We start from the raw sequence: 12925 nt of genomic DNA, 5'->3' as shown, positions 1-12925 counted from the left end.
CATTATTTCATTGGCAGTGATCTCATAAATACCTTTATTGCCTGGTGTAGTTTTTGGTCCCCTATGACAGATTGAATGAATGAATTGTGAGATCTCTAGACCAGCACAAGAGTTGTTCTGTTATGCTGCTGACAATTGTCAGGCACTTTCTTCTCATGAAGACTGACATGACATCTTGGGCCAGTGGTTTTTGTTAAAGTTGTTTTTCAGCATTACAGTCAACAGAAATGTCAGTCCAAGGTATTTCTTTCTCAGCCTTCTCTCTTTTGTGTTTGTCCCAGCCTGCTTTTGGACAATGAGCGCTGGAAGCAAGCTGAAGTTCCTGCTGAGTTCCAGGACCTCGTTGATTCGGTGTCAGATGGCAGAATTTCCCTCCCTGAAAAAAAAACAACAGGTGTGTGTCTTGCAGTCCTGCTGTGAAATGAATTTATTATCTGCACATTCTGCTGTTGAATGTTGATGGACATATTCTGATGACACGCTGGATCTGTGTTTGCTCACTGTCCTTTGGGGGGATGGGAAGAAAGTTGAGAGCTCCTCTTATCTTTTTATTTTTTCTGTTACTGGTGTTGAAATATCTTGTGCTGAAAGATTATCTGTTTATTTTTTGGAAACACCAGAAGAGTTAGCACAGGGAGAGAGCTGCCTTTTTATACAAATATTCCCAGTGTAGAGGCTTGCAGCCTCTGCACAAATTCAGTCTTTTCCCACAAGGTACCACTGAGGAATTGCAAGGGACTGAGGAGCACATGCGTGTGCTCAGCCCTCGTGTGAAACAAAGCCTGCTCCTTCCCACTCCTTCATCTGCCAGTTCTAATGAAAGGCAGCATGCCATGTGGCTGCTCATGGAAGGAAAAGTCATGTTCATTCAATTATTTACCTTGCCACAGAAACCTCATTTGACCTCAGAAAAGTCACTTTTTCCTCCTCCTTCCCCGCTTCCACATGTGCACAGTGGGAATGCTTAATGTGTTCTTACCTTGTGGGGATGCTTATCCAGTATTGAAGTGCTGGGGGGGAAGTGAATAACCAGAAGAGGAAGAAAGCATGCAGAGAGGGGTAGAAAAATGGCAAGAGATTAGAAGGAAGGAAATACAGTGATGTCATGGTGGAGAAACCCTGATCTCCCAGAAGGAACATAGCAGATAACAGAGAGTGTATTAAAGCAATAATCACTCCAGTTATGGAACATGACACCAAAATGTTTGTCAGCCATTGCTGGTAAAATAACCTCCTGCAGCCTCCTTCAAGCAGATAATTTAGCATGAAAAACTGCATCAGTAAGAGCTTCTGTTAGGAAGCCTGAGGAAAAAGTGATTTGAAGCTAAAATATTAATATACACAGCAAATCACTTGAGAGTGTATAGTAGAAAAGCTAGTGGCTTTTTCTACCTTTCTTCTATTTGTAACCTGTTGTATTTGGAGTTTTTAAGTCCATAATGACTGTGGGACTATGAGATTTTTTTGATCTAAAACCATAGCAGATAATGAAGTAACTTTGTGGGTCATAAAAACTTTAATGGATGATCAACTATTTAATAAATACTGTAAAATTTAGAGAGAAGTGCTTGCTACAAAAATTGTGGGTTTTTTCAAACCTTATCAAGTGAACCCTGCGTTTTTATAAATAGCATTTTTTGCACTTGTTTTTAGTTCAACTCACTCTTTTTCCTGTCTTACTAAAATATCTAGCTACTGAAGAAAGAAAGCCAGCTGAATTCCTTATTGTTGAAGGACAAAAATATGCAACAGTTGGGTAAGATGCACTTTTTTCTTTTAGCAGTGGGTTAGTTGGCAAGAACTTTGGAGTAGAACTGTTATGAATGCTAACAGCTTTAGCAATCGTATTTAAATTAAAAATCCCTCTCCTTTTACAGACTAGTTGCTCTTTGATTCTCAGCAGTTATAAAACACTACAAGCTCTTAGCCACATTAAAATGCCATTTTTTCTCTGAGTGGCTAGGTTCTAATTTATAATTTTGTTTGAATGGTTTTTTCCAATTATTTCATGAAAACACACACCTGAAAATACAGGTTTGTCTTCTGAGCACATTGTTATTTCTTGCAATCTAGGTTATCTCTGGCAAAAATTGTAGGCTCTTAGAATGGTTTGGGATGAGAGAGACTTCTAAAGATCATCTTGTCCTGCAGTGAGCAGGGGCACCTTGCACTTGCTCAGGACCCTGACCAGTTCAACCTTGAATGTTTCCAGGGCTGGGACATCCACCACCTCTCTGGGCTGCCTGTAACAATGTTCCACCATTCTCATTGTAAAAAATTTCTTCCTTGTGTCTAGTATGAATCTACCCTGCTTTACTTTAAAACTGTCTGTTGCTCCTTGTCCTTTCACAGTTTGTCCCTATCTTTCCTATAAGGCCCTGTAAGTACTGAAAGGCTGCAATAATTTCTCCCCAGAGCCCTGTTCTCTCCAGGCTGGACAGCACCAAAAGACCTGAGTCCAGCACTGAATGGTTGCTTATCTTACTCAGAATAAGATATGGGCCCTCTCAGAAGCTGCATATGCTATTTCTTAGTATCCTGGCTGATTTGAATTGGAAAGTGGTTTCTCAAAGCTGGTTATATCAGAGACATTTTAAAATGTATGATATTCACTTATTTCTTTCATTTAAAAGCATGCTGTGTTTCCAGAGACTGTGAGGCTTAAGCATTAATTATGTATGAGAGTGTTTTTGGAGAGGGAGTAAAGCCTGGAAGATCTCACTCCCCAGAGTTTTAACATCAATTTGCACCAAACTTAAAAGGTGTGATGTACAGGATGTCTTGGACCAGCTGTCATTTTATGAGTTGCTTCATGATGTGTCATTTTTCAATTGGAAACAGAATCTGATGGCTGAGAACTTCTGTGCCAGGCAAATGATATCACTGCTGAGGAGCATTTCAGGTCGACTAGGAGCATTGCTCTAAAGGATAAAATTTGCTTAATATATGATGTGTTTGATAATATTCCTCTGCTCACTTGAAGCTTGTTATATTTAGCTCTGTGAAGCAAGTGAGAGCTTCACAGTGCAAATATTTGTTTAATTCCTACACACTTCTACATCCAGTTTCATTGCATCTAATCAAATAAAATGCATTCATTACAAATGCCTCGTGTTCACAAAACATTCTCCAGGTGTTTCAGTTGACTTGTCATCTTTTTGCACTCTACTGCCTTAAAGAAGAAAGAGTTAACTTATTGAAATTTTAAAATATCTACTCTGAACGTTTGATCTTGCGTCAGTTTTCCTGCCTTTTCTGACTTTGAATTCTAAGGAGCATGCTTGCTCTATGGGAGCCTTCTTAATTCCATCCAGTAGCTCCCAAATTCTCCAGTGCCTGCTGACTTCAGGAGAATTACAGGTGTTGAGCATCTTTGAATATTTGGTGCTGTTTCTTCACAGCTGCCTTCTCTGTTTGTGACTCCTTAGCATTTTTATGTATTTTTCAGAGGTTTTCTTTCATATAAAATACTTCTTCCACACACCACCCTGTGGAGTGGGTATTGGTTGTAACTTGGTTTATCTCTATGTAAATCGCCTTTTATGTTGCACTTCTGCTCCACATCAGTTAGTGAATTAATTCAGTGCTATAATCTCTAGCATTGGGTAGCTTTCTATCAACATGACTGGCCTGTGTTTGACTTTTCAGCTTCTTTTGTGCACTGAGATGACATACTTGGCTGTTTCCTCTCTTTCAGGACAGTATTGCTGCTAATAAGAATAATCCTGGAGTACTGCCAGTGTGTGGATAACATTCCTTCCATCACCACTGACATGCTGACCCGCCTGTCGGATTTACTGAAGGTATGGCTCCAGATGTGCCCCAGTGCCCAGCAGGGGCAGGCAGGCTGCAGAGAACATGTCTTCCTCTCAGTAATGCTCATGTGTTTTGGGGATTTCATATAAATTATAAAAATTATCTAGAATCATTGTGTTTGCCGCTGTGCCATAAGGAAAGCTTTCAAGAGAAAGGCATTAAAGATGTAATTTGTTGTGGGAATTAACTCTGGCTGTTCACCTGGGATATTGGAAATCCTATCTAGTAGTATTTGACATAGCTGCCTGTCCTTCAGGCTGGGTATAGAATTAATGCTGCTGAAAAAAAAGCAATTTGATCCCAGATGCCGCAGAAATATGTATGTGTATTGAGGAAGGAAACAAGTCCCTTGGTTTTTACAAATCAGTAGAGGTATAGTCAGTAAAAGCATGAAAAATAGTATGGGATAAAGGTTCTGTTGTAAAATGTAAAGGTGATGAAACACTGGGACCTCTTGGGTCATTTATTTCTCACTAGAGAAGAGGAAAGCTGGTAAAGCCCAGGCACTGCAAGGTAAAATAAATAATCAGTAATAAAAGGAGCACATTAATGCACCTTAAAACTGTCATATATATATACACATGCATACACACATAGATCTATACAGGCTCCAAAGCTTAGCAGCTTATTTATGTCAAGGTGTTCTTTTGTACCTTTGCCCACAAAGGTCATATCAGGTATTTGAGTTCTGAACATGAGCATAGTCAATGAAAGGTAAACAGATTCAATCTCCAAAAGGATATTTTACATAAGGTGAGAGGCAGGGGAGGGGAAACTCTGGGAGATGGACCTTTAAATATTTGTCCTATTGGTAGCTGGTATTTGAATAACCAGATGCAGGAAGACTGCTCCCTGCAGTTGTCTTTCATTCATCCACAAATTTTCCCTTTTAAAAACACTGTCCAAGGCAAATCAGTCTGTCTGAGCCTGCCCCTGTTCAAGTCTCCTTCTCCAGCTACTGCTTCCCTCAGGAATTGCAGGACCTTTTCACAGGTAGAATAGCAGTGGATGCATCAAACTTGGCCAGATTTGCATATCTGTGTTACTTCCCTCACCTTATTTCATTCTAGCTCTGTCATTTGTGATTTATTTCTTGGTATTCAAGCATCATGTGCAGTTTAATTGCTGTATTTTTTATCTGTCAGCAAGGTGCCATCAATTGGAGAGATGTCAAGAACAGCTAGAAAAAACAAAAGCTCATTTATTACACTTTGAACAAAATAGAGCTACTCCAGGTGTCCTGGCACTGTACTTTTGTTTGACAGCTGTCAGAGCCAGCAAACTTTGAGAGTAGCAAGAGCTAGACTTGATTGTAATGGAAAATGGAAAGCATCCCCAGGTAATGGAATTCCTGATTCTGAGCTGTGACTGCAGCCTGAGTGAAATGACACCTGTGTATGGGAGAAGTCATGGAATCCTTTACATTGGAAAAGACCTCTAAGATCAGTCCAGTGCAGTTGTTTACCCAACACTGCCAAGGCCACATCTACTCATCTTTTCAATACCTCCAGGGATGGTGACTCCAGCACTCTCTGGGGCAGCCTGTTCCAATGTTTGACAACCCTTTCAGTGATTATCCCTACTATCCAGCTTGAGGCCATTTCCTCTTGTCCTATTGCTTGTGGAAGAAGAGACTGACCCCTACCTGGCAACACCTTCCTGTCAGGGAGTTGTAGAGAACAAAAAGATCCCTCTGAGCCTCCTTTTGTCCAGGCTGAGCACCCCTGGCTCCCTGAGCCATGAGACTTGTGTTCCAGATCCTTCTCTGGGCAAACTCCAGCCCCTCAGTGGTGTGAGAGGCACACGTGGCTGGAATTACTGGGGTTGCCCAGGTGGTGCAGACAGGAGAAGGCTCCTGGCTGGGTGCAGGAATGCTTTCCTCCCAGCAGGCACAAGGAGGAGGTGTTGCTCTGTTCCAGGCTCCCTCCCTGCTCTGTCTGCACCAGGCCATCTGGGAACAGTCATTGCCACAAAAGGCAGGGACAGTACGTGTGGCCAGCACCCTTTACAGACCAAGTTTTTGATGGTTTGCCTCACAGTCAGCACTAACCTGAGCTAAATGCCTCAGAGGAGCTTAGGCTGTGTGAAATGTGTGGAGGGAAAAATCTCCAAAAAACTCCATGAAAAACTCTCTTAAGTTTGAAGGAAAATTCCCCAAAATTACAGGAAAACCCCCTGAAGTTTGACCAAAAATCCTCCAAATTTTAGGAAAAAAACCCTGAAAATTCCAGAAAAGTATTGAAAAAAAATCAAGGAAAAAGGGCCAGAATTCCAGGAAAAACATCCCAAAATCACCCTAAAAACCCCCAAAAATTCCAGAAAATCCACCAAAAATTCCAGGAAAAATCTGGTAAAAATTCCGGGAAAAGCCTTAAAAATCTGCTGGGAAAAGCCCCAAAATTATAGGGAAAATCTCCAAAGAAATCCAGAAAATCTATGCAATATTTGAGGAAAAATATTTTTTAAAAATCTTACAAAAATCCCCCAAAATTCCAGGATAAATCCCTAAAATGAAAAAAATAATGAAAAAAACCCCTTTTCATGAAAAAAATCTCCCAAAAATGTGAGCCTGTGGCTCAGTGATTCTATTAAAAATCCACACAGAGGTGTAAGGAAAGTTGTTGCTTTCTGGAGAAGAGAAGTGGATGTGAGGCAGTTTCAGCCCTGCCCTGTCTGAGGGCAGTGGAGGTTTTGCCTCTCTCAGATCAGGGGCCACATTTGGCTCTGGGTCAGTTGTGGGATGAGGTCTGGGTTGCTTTTCCAGCCCTGGATGCTCCCTTCTGGCAGCCCAGAGTTGGGGGCTGGTTCATGGTGCCTCTGTGGGCCTGCTTGTTGTGACTGACACCAGGCAACAGCCAGAAAATTATTTCCCTTTTTTACATAAGGAGGGTTGGAATTTTGGGTTTGTTCTTGTGTTATTGTGAAGAAAGACCTATGAAGCAGAATAATGCCCCTGCCCTCAAAAAGGAGATCTTTGTGAGGGCAGTTCTCTGTGTGGCAGACACAAGCTGCAGGGCAGCCTTGTCACAATTTCTTCTGCATCTTCAGGTGTATGAGAAAGGGTCAGGTCTTTTTAAGTTTTGCCTCTCAATGTCAACAGACAGTTCTGTTTAAACATGAGCCCTGGGATTTCTGCTCTACATTCAGTGCAGGAGTTGGGGACAGCAGCAGTGGCTTTTTTGCTGCATCACCCAGGCTTGGTCTGGAATATCTGGTGTCTCAAGCTGGCTGAGGAAGCAGAATTCCAGTGTAAGACAGAACCTGCTGATAGCAACTGTCTTACTGTCCAGAGGCTTTGTTGGCCTATGTTCTTTTAATGATAACTTATTTTTTTCTGGAAGTAAGTTAAGAAAATCTCAGCATGAGTTGTCCACTATACCTGGAATTCTTACAGAATTGGCTTTTCATCTTCTGTGCATTGTTTGTGAAATCCAGTATTCCATAGTGTTACAAACATAGATTCAGTCACCTCAGCAGGAGGGAGTCTCAGTGCCTTCAAGTTTCCTTTAACATCAGCAGTGGAGAAGAGAGCCTGAGCAGAAACCTTTTATCTTGATGTTTTCCACTCCGATATTACATGTCTACTCCATTGAGGAAAAGTAGTAAAGCTCTGGAACTGGCCTTCATAATGACTTAGTTAATCTTGCAAAATTCTATTGATGGTGTTTCTAAACTGTGGATTTGTGTAGATGATAAAAAGTCAACATACATTTTCATTGTTCTTCTTTTTCTCACAGTATTTCAACTCTAGAAGTTGCCAATTAGTGCTTGGAGCCGGTGCATTACAAGTTGTTGGCTTGAAAACAATCACTACAAAAAACCTAGGTATGGATTTCTGTATTTAAAATGTCAAAACTTGTTCCCCTGCCTGTTAAAAAACCCAAGTGCAGAAAAGCCCTAAATATGTGTGATAAGCTGGGTTTGGGTTGTGGGGCTGTGTGTGGGCACAGAGGGTGGTAAGACCTTGCCAGTTACCTGCCTGGAGTGTACTTTTAAACTTTCTCCTGAAATTTAAGAGCCTTTGACCAATGAGTTGGAGCAGGCATTTAAACTTAGAATTTCCATGTTTCAGGGTGAGAAACTGAAATTATCAGTCTGTGAAATGACCAGTCGGCATTTCCCTTTTGGAAAGGGAGCAGCCTGATGAGAATGGGTTGAGAAGCTGTGGGCCACAGCTGGGTCAGGTTTTTGCTGCAGAATGTTAGGCCTGTGTGGTGACCACACTGGCACCAGTGCATGTCCTGCTGCTGGCTCAGGCCCTGTTGGAGTTGGGAGAAGCCTGGTTTTGGGATCCTCCTGGCGCTGCAGCAGGAGCAGGTTCAGGGCAGGTCAGTGCTGGCAGGGCAGGGTGTTTTGTACACCACTGCAGCAGAAACACTGCTGCCTTGAGAATGTGGTTGCTGAGGTTAAGTAGCTGATGAGTCAGGCCTTTAGAGATCTCCCCGATGTCTGTGTGTGCTCAGGGCTCAAAATGCCAAGTAAACACTCAAGGAGCCTCTTGGAAAATCAGTCCTTTATCCCATCTTACCAGGCTGGGTGTGAGCTGCCAGGTACCAGCCTGGCACCTTCATGGGGGGGAGGGGGCGTTCCTGGGGAAACAAACATGTACCTCCATGCTTTTAGAACAGACCAAAGCCCACCATGTGAAGTTGTGTCAGATCTGTTACTCATGTCACAGGAGACACAGTCCATACAGAAATGACTCTTCTGTGCAATAACTGTTATTTCTCCTCCTGGGTTCACAGCCCTTTCTTCACGTTGCCTCCAGCTCATCGTACACTACATTCCCATTATCAGGGCTCACTTTGAAGCTCGGCTGCAGCCGAAGCAGTTCAGCATGCTCAGGCATTTTGACCACATCACAAAGGTAACTCTTCTGGCATTTCCTGAAACACAGAGTTCGGCTTTTCAACTGTGCTCTGAAGAACATGAATTCCACTAGAAAATGAAAACTGCTTTCTTCCCTTACAGGATTATCACGACCACATAGCTGAAATTTCAGCAAAGCTCGTTGCCATAATGGATAGCTTATTTGACAAACTATTATCCAAGGTAATGATTTATGGAAATAATTGTACACTCTCTGAATTGCAACTGGAGGTCTCATTGTATACAGTCTAGATGTTTCAAATGGAGTCTTAAACTTTCCTAACGAGGCCTTGTTTGAACTTCTTTTAATTATATAGATGGAAAGCTCTGTGCTGTTCTCATGAATGTGTCTTGCGTTCACATTTGCTACCTGAGTGTCAGTCACCTTCATTCCCAGGAAAGTGAAATGTTCCACTGGCTGTTTCAGCAGGAATGGCAATGCTGTGGCTGGCACAGATGCTCGAGTGCTGAGGAGCTGAAGTGCCCTCCTACCACTGACAGCTCTTGTGTGCAGCCAGGCTCAGCAGATCCCATTTCCTGCTCTTTCCAACGGCGAGGGCAGCATTTCCGGCACCTGAGGAAACAGCAGGAAAGCGCTGAGGAGGAAGAGTTTTGAAGGGGAAGGACCAGCCCATCTGTTGGGCTGCAGGCCTGGGAACTGGAGGTCTGTGCTCAGCAGTTCCTGCTCTGGAGCAGCATTAGGACTCCTGGTGTGTTTTGGTGTTTGAACAGTGCTGCAGGGTGGTCTTGGGCTGGATCTGCTCTGGGTCACCTCAGGGTAGAACACACATCCTTGACCCACAGATACATAAAGTGCATGACCTTTCAAAGCTTAGTGCTGTGCTTTGGATCTTAGGGTTTTGGGGGAAAAAGAAGCTGTTTCATGGCAGGGATTAATTCCTTTTTTAATGACAAATTTGATTGATTGGCCTGGGCCTATATCTTCCTTCAAGGAGCTCAGTAGAAGCACAGGAACACAGGCTGGGGACAGGCTGATGAGAGCTATAGTGGAGCAGTTGCAACAGGCAGCATTTCTGTCTTCCTTGCTGTTTCTGTTATTGTATTGTTACTTTATGTTGTGCTTTTTCATTTCATCTGTTTCTTTGGTCTGTCAAGTAGTGCTGCCTAAACTTAGGATGGGGAAAAAAAAAAGGCATTTAAATTGCAATTTCCCACTCCTATTGGGTTTACTTTTTTAAAAAGATGTGTTTATGTGCTTCTCTAAAGACCAAAATGGTCTGCTGGTTTTTGGGGGTTTTGTTCCACATAAATTATGAGAAGTAACATGGCTGTTTGGTCACTGGATCTCTTGAGAATAAAAGACAAATGCAAGAATTTACATTATTGATACTAATCAAGTGTAGCCCACAACAAAGCAGGAATTCAATTTATGTACTTGATGGCAGTTAGTGAGAGCTCATCTCTTACTGTCCCTCCATCTTCACAGTCCACTGTCCCTTTGGGAGCTGACACAGGATTTAGATTTCTTGAAGGCTGAGTGGCAGTGCTTGTTCCACATGAATGCAGTCCACAGAGCCCAGGACCAAAGGATGGTTGATTTGCTTCCATTCCTAGCACATGCCATCATTTGGCTCATCTTGTTCCTAAAAAATGAAATCTTGGTACTGAAGGCTGTGAAGAGCACAAACCCAGGACGTTTGCAAATAGGAATGTCAGTACAACCATGCCAGTGTGTTCTGGATTCAGGTGTTTTTCTGAGTCCTACTATTTCAGTGTCCTGTGGATGAAGTGGTCAGCTGCTCTGAGGTGTGTAAATCTCCACAAGTGAGTTCCATAGCAGTGAGTGCCTGGCACACCTCAAGCCCAGAAATTCCAGCTCTGTAGGAGGTGAGCAGTTGGTGCAGTGGGCAGGATGTTGACCTGGCACTGGGTAATGGTAGCAAGTTACTCCTGCATTTCCAGGCTGTGCTTCCCCTGGGAGCTCCATGGCATGGCAGCTGTGTCACCCAGTGCCACTGAGACAAGGCAGTTCACAGCAGCATGGACACTTCCCAACAGCTGCCTTTGGCAGGGAAATACAACAGGAATGGGGTTATTGAACAGTGGAAATAATAAATTCAGCAAATGGGAAAGGCTCATTCATTACCACGACTGAAAAAATCCAGTACGAATTCTGAGCTTCTCTTGGAACTTGCTGGCTTGTGACTGTTTGGGCAGAAGAGCAGTGAGGTTCTTTCTCATCCCTTGTGGTTTTAAAGCTGTTGACCTCAGCTGCACGTAAAAATGGCCAGGAGATCTTGGGGTTCTTCCCGGGGCTGTTGATTTTCCCTATGACAATGAGAAGAGTTGGGTGTGGCTGTAATCATGCAAGAGCCACTGCTGCAGCCTCCCAGTTCCCTCTGGTTTAACAACATGCTGGGAAATTGGAAACAATTTCTTGCTTAACTTCCTTGTCTCGAGGTATGCTTGATCCCTCATGCTTGGTGGTTGTTTCCTGGAACAGAAAGCATTTTTTTCTGCTACTTCTTCTGTCAGAATTAGGTCATTGGTTTGTATTTTCTGTAAAGACTTTCTCAAAACTCCCCATTTCTTTTTTTCTCTTGTGCTCAGACAAGCTTTGTTCTCTTTTACAATTCAGGCCTGCATGACAGCAGATATCTCCTCCAGTCAGTTTGTAAATGATGTAGTTACAATGATTTGGTTCTTTCCTGACTGTGCAATGCTCCCTGGGGAAGTGTCACCCTCCCAAAGGTGACCTGCCAGTGTGCCACCCAGGCTGTGATGGCACAGCCTCTCCACCTGGAGCTGCAGAGCTGGCTTCATTGTTCCTGGGATGGGTTTTCAGTGTCTGTGAAATCCTGTTCAGATCCTCCCTATCCAGAGTGGGAACATAAGAATTTTGTTCCCTTTGTAGCAAATCTCTTGCCATCTGGTGTTTTCCAGTGCCTTATTTCTTGAATTTCAGGCACTGGGAGGAGGGACTTTTTTTTTTACTCTGCTTTCCAAGGTATTTGTGCAATATTCTTGTGGGGCTGTGATGTGATGTGGTTGGGTTTGGTTTTTTTTTTTTTTTTTTTTAGTGGCAGATAGATGAGATTTCAGGAGTTTCCATTTCTTTATGGTTTCCCTGATCCTTCAGAAATTTGGATATGTATGATCCTAGACAAGCAGTTTTCTCTGGGGAAGTATCAAGGGGCACATTTCTCAGAGGCAGAAGTGCTTGTCTGTCCTTGGCTTGTACCAGTCTGAAGGAGAGGGCCAGCTCACAGCCACAGAACCTGCATCTGCAGCTCCTGGCTGGATCAGGTCATGCCCAGCCACCCTTTTAATTTGTGGTGTGCTAAATGGATCTTGATTCCTGATGTCATTAGCAAAGCAGAGCCCCAGGTGGCTGTTAGGAGCTCTCCTACATAAACCATTTTAAAGTGGCAGAAAGGAGTTAACTGGTTGTGTGTTTATTTGCAGTATGAAGTGAAAGCCCCTGTTCCTTCAGCATGCTTCAGGAATATCTGCAAGCAAATGGCAAAGATGCATGAAGCTATATATGATCTCCTTCCTGAGGAGCAAACTCAGGTGAATGTTATTTTTGAGCTTCATCTCACAGCTCGCTTGCACATGGCCTTGGGAGCAATTGAGACTTTATCCGGGGAGAGGGAATTCTTTTTTGAGTCCTGGTGAAACCCACACGTTAAAGGGCTTGGCAGCAGTCACACGGACAGCTTGGGCTGATACAAGGAACTACAAGGAATACAAGGAAGTATTCCAGTGTGTTGGGAGAGCAATGAGGTACACAAAAAGAATGGATTTCAGGATTTTGAGTTGCTTTTTAATGTCTAGGGATGGCAATCCAGGAATTAGTGCTGAAATGCTATGTAAATGGCAACACTTTAGGCTTGAGTGCAGCCCTCTGAGAGGATTATTCTGTAACACTGCTCAGAATCAGTGGCTTCCAAAAGTCCCTAAATGTATTACACACCCAAATTTTACCAGACGTGCTTTTGCAGGAGTTTGCTGCAGTCATTGCTACTGCAGAGCTGCAAACCTTAAGGACAGGAAGGAACAACGTGAGTTGCAGAAACAAAACCAAAAGTCAGTGACTGAGGGTGCTGGCAGTGTGTTTCACCTTTGGAGGCAGCCATGTGAGCATGGGCACAGTTCCTTACTCTGCTTTCTTCCAGATGCTGTTTTTACGAATTAACGCAAGCTACAAACTCCACCTGAAGAGGCAGCTGGCCCACCTCAATGTGGTCAATGATGGAGGACCCCTGAACGGGTGAGC

The 12925-nt window shown here is 43.2% G+C and overlaps 1 protein-coding gene across 2 annotated transcripts in view; it reads left to right on the top strand.

The window, feature by feature from the left end:
- Positions 1–12925, top strand: part of VPS54 (VPS54 subunit of GARP complex) — a 48678-nt gene that overhangs the window by 32086 nt on the left and 3667 nt on the right. For both annotated transcript variants that reach the window (XM_074536992.1, XM_074536991.1), the window contains 8 exons: positions 282–394; positions 1693–1756; positions 3698–3803; positions 7554–7641; positions 8562–8683; positions 8788–8868; positions 12112–12219; positions 12825–12919. In XM_074536992.1, the coding sequence (XP_074393093.1) occupies positions 282–394; positions 1693–1756; positions 3698–3803; positions 7554–7641; positions 8562–8683; positions 8788–8868; positions 12112–12219; positions 12825–12919 (777 nt within the window). The remainder of the gene's footprint in view (positions 1–281; positions 395–1692; positions 1757–3697; positions 3804–7553; positions 7642–8561; positions 8684–8787; positions 8869–12111; positions 12220–12824; positions 12920–12925) is intronic.

Source organism: Zonotrichia albicollis, chromosome 3, assembly GCF_047830755.1.
Source record: "Zonotrichia albicollis isolate bZonAlb1 chromosome 3, bZonAlb1.hap1, whole genome shotgun sequence".
In the NCBI taxonomy this organism is placed as follows: Eukaryota; Metazoa; Chordata; class Aves; order Passeriformes; family Passerellidae; genus Zonotrichia; species Zonotrichia albicollis.
This window is presented reverse-complemented; position numbering and strand designations above follow the sequence as displayed.